This window comes from Ylistrum balloti, unplaced genomic scaffold (assembly GCF_031769215.1).
Source record: "Ylistrum balloti isolate Yb309-2 unplaced genomic scaffold, AGI_CSIRO_Ybal_v1 Utg370540, whole genome shotgun sequence".
NCBI lineage: Eukaryota > Metazoa > Mollusca > Bivalvia > Pectinida > Pectinidae > Ylistrum > Ylistrum balloti.
Window position 1 is genome coordinate 161,276 of NW_026782343.1, and position 22,773 is coordinate 184,048.

The following is a 22,773-nucleotide window of genomic DNA, read 5'->3' on the forward strand; positions in this document are numbered from 1 at the left end:
TATTGCTTTGTGCAGTTTTCCCATTATGCTTCAAGTTATAGAAATGAAATTTTGTATTACAACTTTATGGTTGATCGTTGCACATCCAGTTCAATTTCTGGGTGACCATGACACTTTATGCAGGCGACACATACAGTTCATGAACTCTTGTCTAATTATGGGGGCTGACCAATTACAGACGTTCCTATGAAGATTAAAAAGGAGCAACACCCAACTTCAAAGCCCATAAAACATTATGTGACTTCGTGATTCATGTGATGTACATCAAAGATCAAACTAGTCTTCTCGTCTCACCTACAAGGTGTTGCACATGGAACCTTTAATTTAGCTTCACTTTTGGATTTTAGTTAAGAGTGGTAACAATAATGTTAGTATCATGTATACATTTAATTCATGATGGGGTGTATATGAACATACCGCAGTCGCCAACAAACACCCACACTCAACTCATGCTCCTACCAGGCACACTGGGAGGCCATCCTAAAATAACTAAAGCTGTTGAAATAAAACCAACTTAATTTTTTTTTTCTGTTTATTTTCACAACAAACACCTACAATGATGTTATGGAACAATTTATTGAAACCATCTAAAATCTAAGGTATAAGATGTTCAGATAGTAGACTTTTATCAACTTGTAGACAAGAGCCTGAAATGACGTCCCTAATAAAGTAAAGAATTAAAAAAAAATGATACCAAATGATTCTTCAAAAATTCCTATCAAAGTAAGAATATTAATCGTGGAAGTTCTAGTATGACAGGAGCAATGTTAGTCCTGTATGTCGTAACATTTCTGTTTGATATTCAATATTTAATCTCTCAGATGTCTTATATTTCACAAATATGTAATGATGATTTGGAGTCATATGTTACTTTTTTAAATGCTATCAACAGTATTCTTTGTACTTAAATCAGTTTTACAGTAAATGTCAATTTTACTTGATGTACATGTTTGTGAATTGTTACTTTTTTTAATCAAAATGTACAATTCTAAGTTGATTCAATGTGTAACAGTAGTTTTCTCTTGTGGATTTGCTTTTTTCATAATAAATGATATTACCATATTCAGTGATCAAATTATTAAGGATTTTGGACTAATTGGTAGACACAATAAACAGAATGTTGAAATATAAAGTCATATCAGGCAGGATCATGGATTACTCAGTGTTAAGATCAGACAAGATTCTTTGTATCAAAGTATACCCAGGAAGTTTCTATATATCCAAGCTACCTGAAAAAGCAGAAACCACATTATGACAGAACAACAGAGTAATTTGATGATGAAATAACAGCAAAGTGCACCATTTTCAAATAACATGATTACATTAGGTGGGATTGTAGCAAGTAGCTTGGTTGTAACTGTGTAACACATGGAACATGTATCTATCTACTAATGGAAAATTCTTTGATCAGCCCTTGTTACCTCACTCTGCCTTTACAGTTATATGTACTGGTAAGGGCAAAATCTTAAATATCAAATCAAACGTATTTATTAGTTTTGTTCATACATGACAAAACTATGAGTCTATAAACATAAATGAGGCCAATTTAGTATACAATAAAATAAAACAACAAATTTGAGCCGTAGTTTCTCCATTTGTAACCAAGCTAAGGCAATAAATGCATGTTCTGACTGGCTGAGACAAGAAATAAAATCTCTTGCATTTACAATATATCAATGCAATCTGTCAACAATTTGTGATCACTTACATTTTGATAAAGCTGTAAGCAGACTATGATCTTGTACAAACTGGTGTCTGATTTTGTTAATGACAAAGAAGAAAACAAATGTAATCTGATACAATTCCAGGCAAGGCATACGATTTAAAAGGAATTTTGATTTTTCCAATGGTAAATGCTTTAAGAGTTGAAAAAGTTTCACAGTTGAAGCAAAATTATTTCAATAACATTTTCCCTAAATGTATCAAATACTGGGGCAAAAATTAGTTTCTTTGACATTTACTAACATTCAATTGTTGGAGTATTTTTTAAATTGACATCATTTTCATAACAATATTTATTTGTATGGAAAACTTTACAGTTCAGGCTGGAACTTGTCAACATACATAAATACATTGTGTACATTATAACTCTTCCCTTTAGAAATATGAGAGAACATTTTCAGTACTTTTTAATATCTTTAGTATAATACAAAATTTTGATGGTAGAGAAACTTTGATTATCATTGTTTCAGAATGTTGTGTAAATGTGAGAATGGACATGTGTAATATAATCACATAAAGGAAAATATCAATATACAGGGATTTGATGTAGCATTGTCAGTCTTTTTTCCTCGCACGGTTCAGCATGAATGAGTAGAAGAGTAAATGCACACAACACTGCTTTATCTCCTGATGTCTCATCAATACCAGTCCTAATCACAGACATATTGACACTCCTTCCTGATGTATGCTCAGTGCTGCGACCACTGTATAGTCTTCAGGTCAATTCCTTCCTGTACCATTTCCCACAATGGACTGTGAAAGAAATGTAAGTTATGCTTGTATTATTATACTATCAAGTTCTAAGTTTTGGGTTGGAGAATCCACTTTATTTCTGAACATTTGGCAATTTCCTATGTAACTCTTCCACACAAACTAATTTAAGATGAAACACCAGGAACAGACAGCCAGACAACACCTTCGGTAGATTAGGTCAAGTTTAATGGTTGACCACATTAGTGTGTTCTGAACATTTGGCAATTTCCTATGTAACTCTTCCACACAAACTAATTTAAGATGAAATATTTCATTTTACTTAATGTGTTTTATTCTTAAACTGAGTTTACATTAGTACACGAGGTTGTAATAGTATGTTTAAGCACAAAACATGATTGAATTTATGAATTTATGATATTTTAAAAATGGAGATCTCCAATATTTTTAGTTCTACTCTTTGAAAAATATGCATTTGACATGTGCTAAGCCACATATTTGTGTAAACACACAATATAAATATTATACCAAAGTCTCAAAACTTGCATTGTACAAATGTTTCTAAAGTAGACAGTAGATGTTAGATATCATGTGTCAATTTACGAGTAAAATCATAAAAGTAGTTTCTTATTTATCCTGGGAAAAGCCAATGGAGCTAACATGTCACCTGCGACACAAAGTCCGAGGTTGGTTTTATCATATAATACCAATTTTCGTAACAGTAAGTAAGGTAAAGATACTATTTAAACATTAAATTAAATAAAATTAAAACTTACTGTTACTTTGATGTTAGATAGCATTTTTTATCATAAAATAACATCGCAATGACATAAATTTTATAAATAATTTCAACGTTAGAAATTCAAAATGTCATTCTAAGATCAGAATGAAACACTAATTAATGTTGAAAAAATTGATGCCATATTAACATTGAAATTACATTTAAAAATGATGTTTTTTTTAAATTGAAATATTATCATGAAATATTGGCTGTGTAGGGCACTGAAATAGTATTTGTGGTAAAGAAATTTAAACGTCAGTAGATCTAGCCTCAGATAGAGTGGGTTGATGACCACACATGAGCTCATTGATGGATAAATATGGTAAATATATTGAAAGTCTATGGAGTAAATTCATGGAAAAATTGAAAGATGTTCAATCAGGTAAACAAACAGTTACTATTACTCGATCAGGTTTGAAGAGTGAAGTAATAAGAAGTGAAACTCACCTCATTTCACGCAGGCGTGTAACATGGTCAATACATTTGTCTGCAGTGTAGTCTAATTCTTCCTCTGTTGTGAATCTTCCTATCCCGAACCTGTTAAATACAATAACAAGGATTTACATTTAGTTATTAACATATATACACAAACAAAAGAACATATTGTCAGCTACTACTGTTTTATAAATCTCCTTCATAATTTCTTGCTACTATATAAACTCTTGCGCTTGAAACTTGATGAAAGCACAGATCTTTAGATAAATATATCATACACTGTATTATATTGTTATGACAATGTTCTCTGGGTTATGGACGAGTGCATAGTCAATGCAAAATGAAATATCAGTATATACTTCATAAGCATTGTTCACACAATAGTTTCAATAACACTACAAAAACTGATCAATTAAAAAACAGAGCTTCACTCTAGATAAATCCCCCATTACACGTGTACCTTCCCCATTACAAGAGTACCTTTCCAATTACCCAAGTACCTTCCCCATTACACGAGTACCTTCCCCATTACACCAGTACCTTCCCCATTATATGGATACCTTCCCCATTACACGAGTACCTTCCCCATCACACGAGTACCTTCCCCATTACAAGAGTACCTTTCCAATTACCCAAGTACCTTCCCCATTACACGAGTACCTTCCCCATCACACGAGTACCTTCCCCATTACAAGAGTACCTTTTAAAATTACCCAAGTACCTTCTCCATTACACGAGTACCTTTCCCATCACACGAGTACCTACCCCATTACAAGAGTACCTTTCCAATTACCCAAGCCTTCCCCATCACACGAGTACCTTCCCCATTACAAGAGTACCTTTCCAATTACACAAGTACCTTCCCCATTACACGTGTACCTTCCCCATTAAACGAATACCTTTCCAATTACCCAAGTACCTTACCCATTACAATAGTACCTTTCCAATTACATGAGTACCTTCCCCATTACACGAGTACCTTCTCCATTACACATGTACCTTCTCCATTACACGTGTGCCTTCCCCATTACACCAGTACCTTTCCAATTACCCAAGTACCTTCCCCATTACACGAGTACCTTTCCATTACCCAAGTACCTTCCCCATTACACGAGTACCTTCCCCATCACACACATACCTTCCCCATTACACCAGTACCTTCCCCATCACACGAGTACCTTTCCATTACCCAAGTACCTTCCCCATTACATGAGTACCTTCCCCATTACACGAGTACCTTCCCCATTACATCAGTACCTTCTCCATTACATGAGTACCTTCCCCATTACACGAGTACCTTCCCCATCACACACATACCTTCCCCATTACACCAGTACCTTCCCCATTACATGAGTACCTTCCCCATCACACACATACCTTCCCCATTACATCAGTACCTTCTCCATTACATGAGTACCTTCCCCATTACATCAGTACCTTCTCCATTACATGAGTACCTTCCCCATTACACGAGTACCTTCCCCATCACACACATACCTTCCCCATTACACCAGTACCTTCCCCATTACATGAGTACCTTCCCCATCACACACATACCTTCCCCATTACATCAGTACCTTCTCCATTACATGAGTACCTTCCCCATTACATCAGTACCTTCTCCATTACATGAGTACCTTCCCCATTACACGAGTACCTTCCCCATCACACACATACCTTCCCCATTACACCAGTACCTTCCCCATCACACGAGTACCTTTCCAATTACCCAAGTACCTTCCCCATTACAATAGTACCTTTCCAATTACACGAGTACCTGCCCCATTACACGAGTACCTTCTCCATTACACGTGTACCTTCAACATTACACAAGTACCTTCTCCATTACACCAGTACCTTCCCCATTACGTGGATACCTTCCCCATTACACGAGTACCTTCTCCATTACACGAGTACCTTCCCCATTACACGAGTGCCTTCCCCATTACATGGATACATTCCCCATTACACCAGTACCTTCTCCATTACACGAGTACCTTCCCCATTACACGAGTACCTTCCCCATTACACGAGTACCTACCTCATTACACGAGTACCTTCCCCATTACACGAGTACCTTCCCCATTACATGAGTACATTCCCCATTACATGAGTACCTTATTGAAGAATGTGCCAGGTCTTCATCAGCCCCGATTGCTCTCAATACATAGGATGGTTCCAGGGATGCAGAGGTACAGGCGCTGAAACAGGACAAGGAAAATGCATTTTAGAAGGTTCAAATCATTACTTACACTACTGCTGTTAAGTAATGTTACTGGCACTGTATCATACTAAATGATTACACCTAGATTACTGTTTATAATTTGACCTTATATTTTGGGAGGAAGAGTTGATAAGTATGATTTTTCTATCAAAAAAGTAAAAAGAAGGAAGATCTTGGTACATAGGTGGTTCATTTAGCCTTTTGGGGTTTGACTCCTGGAACACTTAAGTGAAAGAGGACCACCTCTCTGACCACATGGGTTTTCCCCTGGTACTCCCACAGTAAGATCCCTCGCCCACTTACATCTGGGCTAACAAGAGTGATAAGATTAAATTACAATAACTTTTTTCACAATTGTTGTAAAATAAATATTTTCTTTATTCTACTGATGCCTACAATCAGATATCTCTATTGGTTTTATGTAATTTTGGTATTTTCTCTACTTCTTTCTTTCATTTGTTTTTTCTTTTTGATTTTTTTGTAATAATCAACAAGTTGTTTCCAGTACTTGCTAACAAAACGATTTTCACTTCTTAAATCTGAAAATCTAACAAACAAATCCAAAGACCAAGGAACCTCCAAATAGACAGCTAAGGACCGAGGTGAATCTATGTATGAAATCTGAAAGATCAATATAGTACAACTCCTGACATCATAATAAAGTGGTTTAAGAGTAGACAACTGACCATAAATGAAAAGTTATTTGAACAGCCCCTCCATCTTATGGTCATAACAATTACCTCATTAGCAGTGTCTAGTATAGTACAGTTCTATCTTTGTGGTGCTTCAGTATTTGAGAAAATCCTATAACATACGAGGTCACTGCTTAGCTAATTTATTATCTGCTGTTATTGTGCTGACATGGTGCATGTTTCTCGACCTGCTGACCTCTAACATTACTGGAGCAGGATACACATATCTAGATAAGAAAACAGCACACAATAGCTGTTCAAATGTCCATCCTTTATCTCAGGACCATGGAACCATTTAAAGACAGTAATATAATATTTCCTATCATTTGGGAAATGGTCATATAAGATCAGGGGAAATAACGGACCTTGTTAAGTTTTTATACAGGCCTTTCAACACTGGTATTTGGAAGAATTTTTCATTCCACTTACCTTCCTGAAGACAAAGCCACATCTTTCAGAGCCATCAATAAACTCTCTCCTTCCACAAAAGCAAATGAAAGATTCACACACCCTGTGTTAAAAGTGATAGAGAAAATATTCTAAATGATGCATCTTATCTATGTAATGCAATTCTAGGTTTATTCATGACACACCTATACAATGGAACAGTTTCATTAAATATGTTCAGTTCCTCAAAACTTCACTTGTTGTCAGACAGGAATGGATCAACTTATATCATGAAACCTAATAATCTCCATATTTACTGATTAAAAGTCTAATTATATATCCCGGAAAATGAACCTGTGATGACTTGGAGGTAACACGCTTGGCTAAAAAGTGTTTGGTCACCTGGTCAAAGACCATGAGATTCCATCAAAGTCAAAAAGAATGAATGACATTCAATAATGTAAAACTTTTATATTATTATTCAGTACTCTAATCATTACAAAAGTACCTGGATATGAGCGCTCAGGATCACCATTCCTGACGACTTGAGGGAGAGCGGATTGGATTCTGTTTATAAGCCTGTTGGACAGAGCTGTGATCCGTTTGTGGTCATACTGCAACAAAGTCACCACAGTTCTAACAATATGGATGTCAGAAATTTATTTTCAAAATGTTTTTTTTTGTAAATAATTTGTAAATATTCATCATCATAATTGCAGAAAATTTAACTTTTACAAATCACATCCATGGAAAATGAACGCCTGATGGAATGAATGGTACTACTGGCTACAAAACAATTCAAACATAAAGCTGAGTGTAATAAAATAAGATAATGAGACTTGAAAGATATACCACAACTGACCTCCATTTCCTGCATAGAAACCTCACAAGCAGCCCCTAGGCCCACACAGAGTGGAGTAGGGACAGTGCCACTTCTCATCCCACGCTCTTGTCCCCCTCCACTCTGGGGAGCGTCTACCCTTACCCTGGGTCGTCGCCTGACATAAAGGGCACCAACTCCTGTTACAATACACAAAATCAAAGACAATGAACAAGAAATTTATAAATAAAATGCAGATTAAAATTTTGTTGTGTGTTATGGAAGATTTTTTTCATTGTTCACCATTAGTTTCTGCTTTATTATTTTTTTTTTTTTTTGCAATGGACATTGATATTTCAGCAATCAACATGCAATCTATTTTCCTACTGAATAATCGAACATACATTGGTTCTCCATTGATTCATATCACTTATATTTGCATTATTTTACCATCATTTTGTGATCCTAATCAAAGAGTTGAAATCCTTATCAGTGTAGCTAATTTGTGTACTCTGCTTATAGTAATTAATAACCTGAATCAGTTGAAGGGATAACAAACCTTTAGGCCCATACATCTTGTGTCCACTGATAGACATGAGATCTACCTTCATGTCGTTCACATTTACAGGCATCTTACCAACAGCCTGAGCTGCATCAGTGTGGAAAAAAATCTTGTTGGCCCGACAGATTTCACCTGTATTAAACATGCAATATGATACAGAATTAAACCACGAGATGTACTACTCTATTCCCTAAGGTCTAGTCCTTATCCAGGAGATTCAATAATATCTAGGACTCCAACATCTGAGTCAAGAATTCATCCATTTCCAATTTTGATACCCACTAAACCTCTTTGTAAATGGACTCGTTAAAACTTTAGAAATGGTGCTCTAGACACACCAGAAGATTACTGAGAGTAAACTGTGTTCTAGTTCATTCAAAGGAGATGTACTCCACAATGAGGGGCCTGGTCCTTACCAAGGAGATTACTCTATACATTGTGGCATAGTCCTTACCTAGGAAAAATACTACATACCCAGGGACCTTATCTTTATCCAAGAGATGCACTTCATACCCAGAGGTCAATTCCTTATCCAGGTCCCCATATTCAAGGGCCTAGTTCTTAACCACCCATACTCCATACCCAGAGACTCAGTCCTTTCCTGTGATACCTAATCCAGGGCCTTGTCCTTAACCAGGAGACATACTCCATACCCATAGGTTTTGTCCTTTCTTGTGATACCTAATCCAGGGCCTTGTCCTTAACCAGGAGACATACTCCATACCCATAGGTTTTGTCCTTTCTTGTGATACCTAATCCAGGGCCTTGTCCTTAACCGAGAGACATACTCCATACCCATAGGCTTAGTCCTTTCTTGTGATACCTAATCCAGGGCCTTGTCCTTAATCAGGAGACATACTCCATACCCATAGGTTTTGTCCTTTCTTGTGATACCTAATCCAGGGCCTTGTCCTTAACCGGGAGACATACTCCATACCCATAGGTTTTGTCCTTTCTTGTGATACCTAATCCAGGGCTTTGCCCTTAACCAAGAGACATACTCCATACCCAGAGACTTAGTCCTTTCCTGTGATACCTAATCCAGGGCCTTGTCCTTAACCGAGAGACATACTCCATACCCATAGGCTTAGTCCTTTCTTGTGATACCTAATCCAGGGCCTTGTCCTTAATCAGGAGACATACTCCATACCCATAGGTTTTGTCCTTTCTTGTGATACCTAATCCAGGGCCTTGTCCTTAACCGAGAGACATACTCCATACCCATAGGCTTAGTCCTTTCTTGTGATACCTAATCCAGGGCCTTGTCCTTAACCAAGAGACATACTCCATACTCTAAGGCTTTGTCGTCTCTTGTGATACCTAATCCAGGGCTTTGCCCTTAACCAAGAGACATACTCCATACCCAGAGGTTTAGTCGTTTCTTGTGATACCTAATCCAGGGCCTAGGGTGGATCTCAATATCTTAAAGAGTCCTAGTACATAATCCATACTGTAAGATCTTACTCAAGAAACCCATGCTATATTCCTGGATCAATTCCCAACCTCACAGATTGATATAAGTGTTAAGGAGAAAATGACATCGATGTGACATGAGTGTTCAGGAAAAGATGATATTGATAAGACATGAGTGTTCAGGAGAAGATGATATTGATATGACATGAGTGTTCAGGAGAAGATGATATTGATATGACATGAGTGTTCAGGAGAAGATGATATTGATATGACATGAGTGTTCAGGAGAAGATGATATTGATATGACATGAGTGTTCAGGAGAAAATGATATTGATATGACATGAGTGTTTTAGAGAAGGTGATATTAATATGACATGAGTGTTCAGGAGAAGGTGATATTGATATGACATGAGATGACTCTCTCTGTCAAATCACCAAAAATACACTACTCACTCTGTCAAATCATCATAAAGTCTATTCTATGAATTCAAAGTGCAACGAAATACAACAGGACAAAGCCAAAATTTCTTTCAAACATTTACAACAATAGGAAATTGCATGATACATGTACCAGTTAATAAATTAATGAACTTTGTAATTCTTGTGGACATACATACCAATTTCCTTTACAGGTTGTGTGACTCCAATTTCATTATTGACCATCATAACTGATACAAGGCTGGTATCAGGACGAATGGAATCCTTCAGTTTCTGTTGGCAAAAACAAATTAGGATTTACTTTAAGTTTTTATGTACTTAAAATTACTGATGAATGCTTTCAGCTTTTATGGATGTTTAAAAAGTAACTGAAAAATTCATAAAATCTAATCATTTTATCATCTTTAATGATAAAAAGTACAGCTTTTAGAGAGACACTCAACAGGTTACTGATATGAAAATATCCTGAAAATTTTAATAATTTTAGCATCTTTACTTGCTCAACAAATTACTGACAGGACAAATTTATCAAACTTGAACCATTTCATTATCGTCAGTGATAAAAGGTACAGCTTTAGAAGGAGGCTCAACAATGTACAGAGATGAAAAATCTTTCTTTAATCATTTTGTCATCTTAACTAATAAAAAGTCCAACTATAGAGGGATACTCAAGTTTTTTATATGATACATTCGTTCAAGGTTAATTATTTCAACATCCCCTAAAAAAAGACTGTATATAGTGAACAGGTGACATTTCGCATACCTGAATATCGATCAATCCATTTGTTAACACAGGTAAGTAGGTGACATCAAAGCCTTCTGCCTCTAAAACTCTGCAGGAATCAAGTACACATTTGTGCTCCTGTAAAACAAAACAGACATCTAATGAGACAATGTCTGACTTTCAACATATGAAATATATACATGAATAGAGAATATCTTCTTGCTTTTCCATGAAAATATATAGTCAAGGATTCTTTAATACCATCCTTCAAAGATTAACAGATCTTTTTAAATTTCACAAATCATTTTTTTCATGTGTAATTCAATTAAAATTTTAAGATGAAACTCTAAAAAGGGTAAGTAATTGCAAATGGCTAAAACATAAGTGTAGATTAATCCTTGTTAACCAACAATGTAACAATGGTCTGAAAGTTATTTTCATTACATGATAATCTTCAAAATGGCATTTGAAAATACAAATATACTGTATGTCTGGCAGGGTTACTTCCCCTGACAGACTAACTCTTTTTTTTTTGTTGGAATCCCATGGGTCTTCCTGTCTATGCTGAAATATCATGTGACTTTCTGTGTTGGAACATCATGTGATATATTGTCTTTGTTGAAATGTCAGGTGACTTTCTCTTTTGGAATATTCTGTCACTAACTGTCTGTGTTGAAATGAATACTTTATGACTTACTGTCTGTGTGGTAATGATGTGCTTTTTCTTGCTCTTGTAGAACCTCCCAACTCCTTTGACAGCAATATTGTTGGACTCTGTAGCTCCACTTGTGAACACAACCTCTCTGGGATCTGCACCAATCAATGTTGCTATTTGCTGAAATTATGAACAACAGTAATAATTTAATTGGTTTAAATGAGTCCCCCCTACCTAGTTGTTATTTTAACTGTACATTTCCCTCCATCTACCTATTTATTGATTTTTACAATTTGACAATCAATGAATGGATTGACAAACCACAGAATTCACTCATGGTGATCCCACAAATCTGACAAATTCAAATTTTGATCATTCCTCGAAACGATAGGTTCTGTTCATGAAATCTACCTTGTCATTAAGAAAGAGAAGTGTTTTGAAGCAAAATATTTTTTAACTTCTCATTATTGGGCCCAGTCCCCAAGTCCCTAGGGGTCGAATCAACTTTCTGAATTTAAATAAATGATAATCCATGCGCAATAATGTTCAAACCAAATTTGGCACTATGAAGGAATAGCATTTGGAAGCAAAATCTAATCTAATTTCCCCTTTTGTGGCCCCACTACCAAGTCCCTAGGGGTCTAATCATTTTTCTGGATTTCGCTATTACAGACCAAATCTGAATGAAATCCATTCACGCATTTAGGAAGAGTAGTACTTTGAAGCAAAGAATTGGCTAACTACCTGTTTGGGTCCCCTTCCCCAGGTTCCTAGGGGTCCAATCAACATTTTGAATTAAAGAAATTATCCTCTACCCCCAATAATGTTTCAGACAAAATTTGAATAGTGTCTTAAAGGAAAAGTTTATGGACAAACAGACCAAAAAATTTTATATTCAGTTATGGTAGTAACCGTTACTGATCTGCAGATGCAAATTATTTCTACAAAAAATTCAAGGAAAAATTCAAATAATTTCATTTAGAATATGATGCACTTGATGCACCCATTCTCAGCATGAACTTTCATTTTAATCAATGTTTTATGAATAAATTTTTCAAACAATATCCATCCCTACTTGTCTTGCTTTTTCTACTGCAGCCTCACTTTCCCATCCATATGCATGTGTCCTTGAATGTGGGTTTCCATAGTAACTAACAAAGTATGGCAGCATGGCATCCAACACCCGAGGATCCTTTATAGAGGAAAAAAATAATACTATCATTACATTTACAAATAAAATGTTCAATATTTGTTAAAACAAAAAAGGGCATGGGAAAGTTGGTAAATATGTACATGAACTGCATAGAAACTTATCAGCTAATTAATAGTTCACTCTACATACAATTATGAGGTGCTGACTGAATCATGGTCTCAGTTTCACAGAATCGCTAAGTTTTATTTGGAAAGAAAATCAAATCAGTAATGAAGTAAAGATAGAACTAAGTTTAAGAAATGTTCCTTAAACTTGAATACCTGTAGAAATTGGGACGCATTAATCACTGGTTACCACAGAAATAATCAGACCTAATACATGAATTGATGTAATCATAATCAGGTGTAAGAACATGAAACTTAGAAATCTTTGTGATCACTGTAGCTCAGGTTAATCAGGTTAATACAGTCTATATAATTGTACATCTCATCTGATGTCATTTTATTATCATCTTACCAAAGGTGTGGTTGCTTGTGAATCCAAGTAGAGAGGTCTCATTCCTTTTGTAGGCATGTCCTTCCTTACTTCTGAGAAATCCTCACTTTTGGCTGAAACTGAGTCACGTTTCAGGTGAATTATACATGTACTAGTTTTACATTAATTAAATTTTTTCTTGTATAATAGTACTTCTCTGTTAGTAATTAATTGTTAAGTAATTGTTAGATTAAGTTTTGGCTGCCATTGTTTGTATCCTCATCTGCACTGTATATTCATGCTAAATATTGTTAATCATTCAGTTTTTCTGAAGCTGGTAACATCTACATAGCTTATTATTTCAGATAAAAATGAGTTGTATTAATAAATAAGAAATGACATTGATGGTACTATACATTAAAAAAATCAATGAATTCAGAATAGCTGGGAACTACCTCAGTCTATACAGGATGGAAGTACAAAATGACAAATCATAATGATAATAATTGATTTAAGCAAATTTGAGCTTTGATTGATAATATCGTTGTATTCCATCAAGCAAAACCTAGCAAGGTATATGTGGCCTCTTCTCTCTTCTTTTTTATCATAATGAGTGACAGTTGATAGATATAAGATATACATTCTGCAGTAAATTGACAAAATAAATCAATAAATAGAGCATAGCTTTCAGATGCCACAGGTGCTTTAGCATACCTCTCTAAAGCCTGGGATGACACATTAAAAGACTTGCTTTCCTTCCCATTTGTGATGCCTTTGAAAATCATATGGTTGGTTTTAAGAATTATACCCTTGAAACCAAAGTGTTTACAGTCTTTTCATACTGCTTTTAACTATTACTAGTGCTAAAGTTTAATAAAATAAAAAACACTCTTTTGTATAAGTTAACACATATTTATTATTTATAATCTTTGACCAGAACCTAGCAGAAATTTTTAACTTCTGTATATCCAAGATCAGAACAACTAATATTTTGAACCGTAAAATACATTTTATCTCTCCTTTTTGTCTATGTGAAATTGTTCTGAAGATGGTTGGCCAAGTCAACTGAAACATGTTAATGAATAAAATCTAAGTTACAGAATCCTTGGTGTTAATGTTCCATCCTTTATTGTCCTTATTCAAAAGAACAGATAAGAAGAATACAGCTTCATGACAGTCACAGGCAGAATAATGACAATTAAAGTCCTTGACTTCAACAACATCCATTATAATAAAGTGTAAAATATATTGCATATTGCTTGAAACAAGATCTATTCTAAATTTAATTCAAGTGCACAATTCTTCCAATTTTTTCCACTTCATTAACTTTAAACCCCTATTGTTTCCAACTCCTCCCATGTTGCAGGTAACAGCCTCAGGTAATATCTCTGTACACTAACCAACTAGTGTACTCTGCCTGGTTTGTGTTACAGGCCTCTGGGAATATCTCACAGCAAATGAGTGGGGTTACTCAGAGGTGTCATCACCTTAGGGTGTGAAAAACTTATGCCCAAATAATGATATAACTTATTAACTTTAATGACCAATGAGTGTTTATTGAGAGAGCGGTTGATACATCAGATCACATCAGCTTAATTACTTATCTAATACAAATTTCTCCAATAAATTAGGCAAAAGTATAGCAGGTAATAATACCAATGCCTTTTGTCTAGTCATTCATCAGACATGTAGTATGCTCTTTTTGGTACTATGTCATTATCTTTTAAAATATCTAAGTTTCAAAATTTGCTTCCATATCTATTTTGACTTATTTACTATTTTAAAGAAATAGAGAATATATCCAAGTCAGCTTGTGTAGTGACTTCTCCAATTACCTCCTTCATTATCCAACCTAATTCTAAAGAATCTATTTATTCATATTTAAAATAAATTTGCATACATTTGAACTGAACTAAATAAGTTTTTAACTACATGTACTTCCTAAAAATTGATAACTCTGAAAAGTTATGTGTATTACAAAATTGCAAGTTGACAAATTGCAAGAGGTTTTATATATGGCTATAGAATTATTTTCTTCATTAAATTTCACAATAAAACAGCATGGAAATTCCTTTAAGTTGAAAATTGTTATGGTATATTCATATCACTGACTCAGATAAGACAAGTAAATGTTGAAAATATTTGCATGTCTTCTTGTTAAAAGCAATTTTCAAAAGACTTGCATCAAAATTATTTCTTCTATTTATGGCAAGCTTTACAGTTACTTTGTACTTCATATTTGTATGAGGACATGTACACTGCATAGTATTAGTAACTCACCTGCCAAATCTTTCTTGTTTTATAAACCATATAGTGATCAAACCAACAGATAAATATAACAAATGAAAGATATAGACAGTTCTGATAACCAAATTCTCCTGTAAAAATGCTGATTTTAAGTTCATTTATCACCATTTACGTAATTCAACTTCTGCAAAAAATCAACCGCAAATCATTAAATTTCTGAAAATCAAACAAAAGTGAAATATTTTATATATAACGACAACTTATATCAAATAATGCTATAATGGGTCCATTCTCCTGAAAAAGGCTTTCTGGTCTGTTTTCTTCCATTTCGGTAATTGAAGAATAACTGTAACAGGAACGGAAAAATGTGTGGCCAGACCTACTGAGCTAACTGGTCACCAACAATCGAGTTCTGCTACACTTCTCCCTCCTATGTGTAGTCTTTGCCCCCAAAGACATCACATCTAACAACCCAGTTTTGGGTATCCCCTTGTTAAGCATTCACCTACTGCTTGATTGGTCACAGCACCAAATGTAACAGGAGCGGAAAAATGCACTCCAGAACTTTGGAACTCAGTTCCACGACATAGAAAATGAATATGTTTCTAAGTGGGATTAACCCACTATTTTTGACATACAAACCAACATGTTATTAAATAACACGATTCTAGGTTCATTCTCTTGAAATATGATTGATAATTTTCCTCCATTTCGATACTTCAACTTCATTTCGATCTATTTCGGTAAATAACCCAACCGCACTAGCTGGCTATCACTTTTAAGCGATACATCTTTTCAGCTATGGCGTTTCATATGAATTAAATAAAACATTTTCTTACAACTGCCATCATCATGCCAATCAGCGTTTATTTCAATATCTACAACAAGATAAATGGCGTCTGCTTAAATCACCTTTGTAATAATAAAGCATTATCGATATATTGCATCACCTATCAACTTATGTAAATGTAAATCCGGGTAGCTGCACTTACCTGCGGGCTGTGCAGCATTGTCTGAGGTGTGGGTTTGGAGACATCTTACACCAACCACCTTATCTGAAGCCCTTGTTACATTTCTGGATGTCTGTCTAAGTAAAATTCTTAATGTATACATTACAGAAGATGATTAAGCCCTTTTGCGTCGAAGTTATGCTTTCATTTCGTCTAACCGGAATCCACACGTAGTACGAAAGGGATGGAACCGAGCCACAGACAAGAAATCCGGATCTCACAACTAACGCATGTTTATCATCAAAATGAATGAGGTAATTCATTTTTATGCATACCTAGCTCCTAGGCGTGTCTCAATATATGTTTAGTAATTATTAATAAACGAAGAACATTTTCAACCCCAATTTTACTCATGGAATCCTATACACAATCCAAATAATATTTTCCGGATTTTTGATATCATAAAGATTTGTATTTACAAACCATGTCGGATTTCCGATTCGTGTTTTCTGGTAGCAGACAGAAGCGGTTGGGGATACTTGTTAAAACATGGAAGTGACAACAATGTAGTGATTACGCTCTTTTAACTGTTTATGAAGGATTGTTTGCGAACACTGACATACAGTTATGTCTGTAAGATTCGCCAAACTTTTCCATACGCAGCCGACATGTAGACAATCATCATTGATGACCTTCAGTAAGTTCACCATGCCACACTGTAGGAGATTGGGACAGATTTTTGTAAGATCGTTCTACTCAAGTGCAAGTTATTTCATACCTAACGCTTCTCCTAAACTGTCACCTCAACAGGTTAACGCATACATTAGATTGAATGAGCAGTCAATTATCGGGGAAGGTGCAGTAAAAAGCTTTGACTGCAACCGCCTTCCAGCTAATAATCCAATAGAAGACCGTGATGCTTCAGCTAAACTAAAGAATTCAAAGACGGGTCAATACTTATTTGGCGTATTTGATGGTCATGGAGGAGACTTTTGCTCTCAGGCTGTTTGTGAACGCCTGTATAATTATATTTCCGTGACAATGTCTCCACCAGAAGTATTGGATGTGGTTAGGAAAGCCAATTATGACATTAATACCCTTGTGGATTGGTTGCATGGACCACAAAGGATATTCACTGACGTCATGGATAGTGTTTACAAGGCAAAACTGGCAAAACTAGCTTCAGAAATTCTTTCTCTCTCAGAAGAAACGACTATAAAGGAAAACCTTATTAGTGCATTTAATTCTCTTGACCATGACTTGATGAGTGAAGCTGCACCTACAACTCTTAATAGAGAATTACAATTTAATTCTATGCACATGGCATTTCAAGGGTCATGTGCATGTGTTGCAATGTTAGATGACACAGACTTGTACATTGCCAATACAGGAGATTGTAGAGCAGTTCTAGGAGTGCAGGATGAAGATGGGTGGAATGCTCTACCATTGTCTCAGATGCATGATGCTGCTAATCCATCAGAAATTAGGAGGCTTTTGCAGGTTCATCCAAATGAAAGGGCTAATATGATTCAGCAAGGAAGACTTTTTGGAATATTAGCTCCTCTTCGAGCATTTGGAGATGCCCAGTTCAAGTGGTCTGCAAGAGATTTGAAACATGTTGAAAAGACAAGTGCCTATGATATTCCTATCTATGGTAAAACACTGATTCCCAGAGGCTACCAAACGCCTCCTTATGTTACTGCTGAGCCTGAAGTGATCCATCATACACTCACACCTAAGGATAAGTTTCTCATTATAGCCTCAGATGGGCTTTGGGAACAAATGCCAGCAGAAAAGGTAGTTCAATTAGTTGGCGGTCACAATGTAGGTCACCAAGTACCTGTGAACTTTCAACCTTCTCCAAATATGACTTTAAAAGACATAAATGAAGCACTCAAAAAGAGACAAGATGACTTGAAGCAGAAACCACAAGATGACAATGTGTGCTCCTATCTTTTGCGACATGCTCTTGGTCCAGAACATCAAAGAATCTCAGAAACCCTATCTCTAGCCCCAGGTTATGCCAGGTTTTACAGAGACGATATCTCCATTATTGTTGTTCATTTTGATAGTGAATATATTAAAGATAGATATGTCACATGACATTGAAATTTTCTGATTTTACATGGCCTCTCTACATAACGTAACAGAAATGAATGAAATCTAATTATAGCATGTGCAGTAACCAACTCTCTAGCTATTCCAACTGAAAAAAGCTAACCCCATTCATCCAGAATAACAAGTACGCATATCAGTTTTCATGTTTTAAACAGTTAAAATAAATCTTTAAGTTTTACTATGAATTATATTGATCCAATATTGTTGTGACCTCTACATGTACGAATATTCCATGATCATATGTCTGTATTTAAAGTGATCCCTGTGGCGTTATCTGTATCATATACATGTACCTATACTGAGTCAATAAACTGTAACTAGATAACTAAAATGTACTTGATCTGAAGTTTATAGATCAGTTTCAATTTCAGAAGTTGAAATATGTTATGTAAATGTGACATTATTACCATTATGTTGATTCCTAGATTGACAATGTTGTCTATATCAGTCAATAAATTTGCCTATAGTTTAAGTTTAGCAAAATTTCATGACACATGCATGTACATTTGGTTTATAAAATTGTAGTTATATAGTAATATAATAGGTATGGCTCAATTATATTGCCTTGTACAACAGGCAGAAAATCTAAGCAAGGGAACTGTTTTGAAATCCACTGGTACTACATGTATTTTGATTTTTGTTAGTATCTAGTAAACTTAAGTCAAATACTCCGATAGTATCTTGAAACATTGTTTTCCTTGTTTTCAGCTGAGTCATGTGTTATTATCTTTCCTTTTTTTGATAACAAGAACAGATTTATGCATAAACTGTAGTACACTTTTAAGTTCTTCAACAAAGTTTTCTTTCCATGATATTTAGAATGAAAGAAAACTGTTCTGGTCTAATTTTATACACCAGCCATCGTCTCCATGAATTAAAATCACTTTCATACTCTTCACCCATGGAATATAACATGGCAAAATTGAAGGCACAAGCGAAATAGGTTGATTGGTTACTGGAGAAATAAAAGACCAATCACTGGCTGATATGCTCCTTTTGAAGATTTCAAAGTAGCAACAGCCAAACACAAAGCAATAACAATATACTATAATGCAACTTTAAGATTTGTTAGATGTATATCAAAGGATCAACCAAGTCTTGCCCACAAGGTGTTGCACTTTAAATCTTCAGTTTTGCCATGAAATGTTCCAGGGGTGCAGAGATAGAAAGTGATCATAAACCCTAGAGTATCGAGGATGTATACCAGCATACCATATCAAATACAACTTACTTACACAACATATTATTGCATTTCTTGCATTTATCTACATTGGTATGTCAAAATCCTAAAATATGCATTTATTTATAATGATAACATAGTGCTCTAACGTAATTTTTTTCTGGTGTTGTGAATTATCCATGTTTCTGGTGCATATATACATAAATTTACATAATATTGTAAATCATGTTTTGCAATATACTTTTTTTTAATTTTGATATAGGATAATTTGTGCATTGCAAATATCAATATCTTAGTTCAGTTACTCACCTACATGAATAACATAACCAGTATTTGACGAATTTTTGTTCATCTGTAAGTTACAAAACAACAGAAGTTTTCATGACATCTGTATGATTTTCAGTATTACATTGATATATTTAGTATTTATGGTGTGTTCATTCTACTCCCACTGTATGTATACAATATGTTATACTGGGATTTGCTGTAGACAGTAACTCAATACAACAATGTATTTAACATGCTGTTATATGTTCACTAACTTTTGCTAAGAAACAGTTACTGATATAACATTTTACTTTTAATTAAATGTTTATTTCCGGTGTTATATATGAAATTAGATTGGGAAGATAGTGGATGACTGGTGATGAATAGTACGAGGCTGAGTAAATTGTGGTGGGTGGCTGGTGACTTATGAAACTAGACCAGGTTGATTGTGGTGGGTGACTGGCAGTAAAATGGAACTAGACTGGGCAGGTTTTTGGCAATGGCTGGTGATAAATGGAACTAGACTGGGTAAATTGTGGTGGGTGGCTGGTGATTGATGGAACTAGACCAGGTAGTTTGTGACTGGTGATTGAGGGAACTAATCTGGGTAGTTTGTGACCGTAGATTGAGGGAACCAATCTGGGTAGTTTGTGACTGGTGATTGAGGGAACTAATCTGGGTAGTTTGTGACTGTAGATTAAGGGAACCAATCTGGGTAGTTTGTGACTGTAGATTGAGGGAACCAATCTGGGTAGTTTGTGACTATAGATTGAGGGAACTAATCTGGGTAGTTTGTGACTGGCGATTGAGGGAACCAATCTGGGTAGTTTGTGACTGTAGATTGAGGGAACTAATCTGGGTAGTTTGTGACTGTAGATTGAGGGAACCAATCTGGGTAGTTTGTGGTAGATAGATAGTGATAATGGAACTGGAGAAATTGTTATTCACGGCTAGAGGCCTGGTAGTTGATACTGGGTAGTAAAATGTCTAGATTTCAAACTTTTCTGATTCTAATTCCAGCCTTTCATTTTGTGCCAAAGTGAACTGTTCCCATCAAAAGTGTGATAGAGTGTGAGAGTGAAATGCAGTGAGATGTCTAGGGATTGAAGTTTACCCAGTGAATAGGATATATTCATAAACTTCCACATGTTTCGTACTCATGAGGTTTGATTTATTGGAGTTTTGACATGATCTTGATTTGTTTATGATGTACTTCCCTCACATGTTTACTCAGACCATGTTATTGTTTATTTACTTCACAGATCATTAACATGTATAAAACACTACTTGCATGTTTTTCCTTTGAGCTCATTCCTTACTTAGCCGTGTTGATAACCTGGCATTTTCTCATTATATGCTTAACTGTGTAAGTATCATATAACTGGTACTCTGAAACTTTTAATCAATTCCAGGCATTTTTACTCAGAAATTTGTTCCTTTAAAATCAGTGTAAAATTTTGCTAAGCACATATATGTTGATATCCAAATGATACTGAATAGATGAATTGGATTTTTGGTCAGGCTTATAGTGTACAAAACATTTTACAAATATATAAGAAGTATGTTCCTGTAGTATAATGTAATTACAGATATAAAAACACATTATTGTATTAATACTGTATCAAATTGTATCTATAGTTAATCACAGAACTATGCTACATGTGTAATACTATTTACACAGATATTTGTTACGACACATGTGTAATATGACCTTAAAGTGATTGGCTGAATGTTTCCATTTTTTCTTTGTGATGTCATAGCTTTATTGCATCTTAAGTATTGTGATGTCACCAAGAAAAAAAATATAGATGGAGAATGTTTCCACTTCAGAATGTATATTGGTGTAATGAGATGTTATTTTCATGAATATGCAAAAATATTCGAGTTATATGATAAACAGGGTTTCACATTCATATCCCATTTCATATGAGATTTGTAAAACTCATCACAAACAGTTAGTAAAGCTTGTTTCATATACGAATTTGAAACTAATGTAAGAGTTTATACATACTATGTACAATGGAACCCATTTATTCTGATACTATAACATCAGACTAAGAGCACGCCCCCTTTTCTATCTACACATTTCATGAATCTTCTTCAAATACCTATTCAGATTGTTGTCTTGGAATTCTGAGATGACATTTAAATAAACTTGAAGTTGAAAAAGATTTTTCCCCAAGAGATCATGAACGAATTATGAAAGGGCCAATTAACTGTAGTCAAAATGTTTGAATAACAATTCTAATGCTGGATATGATGATTTAAAATTGGCTGTGCAAATTAATTCACGAATAGAAACACATTAAGTAGATTACTATGTTTACAGATTTGTAAATTTAATCATAATTTGAAAACATACAATTATCTGTATAGAAAATGTTTCATATGTACATGAAAGAAGGTAAGTATATCAATCACAACAGCCAAAGAATAGGATATGTTTAAAATTTGATAGGTACTTGTCGACTGGTTTCGCCCTCTTGGGCTTCGTCAGCACAAAAAATTCTACTTAAATCCACTTTGGTACATTAAATGCGGCTCCCTATCTGCTAAAAATAGTATATGTGCTATTATGACATTATACAATTTCATGCTCAATAACTCTTAACATATATCCATATAGAGGTTACTAGCTCCACATGTTATCAGTTTATATACATCGTACTCTTACTATGTCTGAATATTTGTGAAAGAAGTGTTTTTTCATGTGAAATTTATAACTTGGGTGTGTTAATGACACTCTGATCTATGGTAAATTTGTTTGGTGTGGCAAAACAAAGAGGGAAAATATAATATATAACCTTTGAAACTGAGAA

General features: G+C 34.9%; 2 protein-coding genes across 2 annotated transcripts; one reads left to right on the forward strand and one right to left on the reverse strand.

Annotated features, from left to right (window-relative positions):
- Nucleotides 1-557: 557 nt before the first annotated feature.
- LOC132556029 (cysteine desulfurase-like) lies at nucleotides 558-16,610 on the reverse strand. The gene is made up of 13 exons (XM_060220421.1): nucleotides 16,432-16,610; nucleotides 13,235-13,332; nucleotides 12,641-12,757; nucleotides 11,608-11,745; nucleotides 10,950-11,048; nucleotides 10,366-10,459; nucleotides 8,332-8,466; nucleotides 7,815-7,972; nucleotides 7,461-7,566; nucleotides 6,995-7,076; nucleotides 5,767-5,850; nucleotides 3,662-3,751; nucleotides 558-2,475 (listed from the first exon to the last, which is right to left on the reverse strand). Exons 1-13 carry the CDS (start codon nucleotides 16,550-16,552, stop codon nucleotides 2,412-2,414), a joined length of 1,386 nt encoding a protein of 461 aa, XP_060076404.1. The 5' UTR covers nucleotides 16,553-16,610; the 3' UTR covers nucleotides 558-2,411.
- Nucleotides 16,611-16,955: 345 nt separating this feature from the next.
- Nucleotides 16,956-18,979, forward strand: LOC132556015 (pyruvate dehydrogenase [acetyl-transferring]-phosphatase 1, mitochondrial-like). Its single transcript, XM_060220407.1, has one exon. It carries the CDS (start codon nucleotides 17,017-17,019, stop codon nucleotides 18,490-18,492), a length of 1,476 nt encoding a protein of 491 aa, XP_060076390.1. The 5' UTR covers nucleotides 16,956-17,016; the 3' UTR covers nucleotides 18,493-18,979.
- Nucleotides 18,980-22,773: the final 3,794 nt, after the last annotated feature.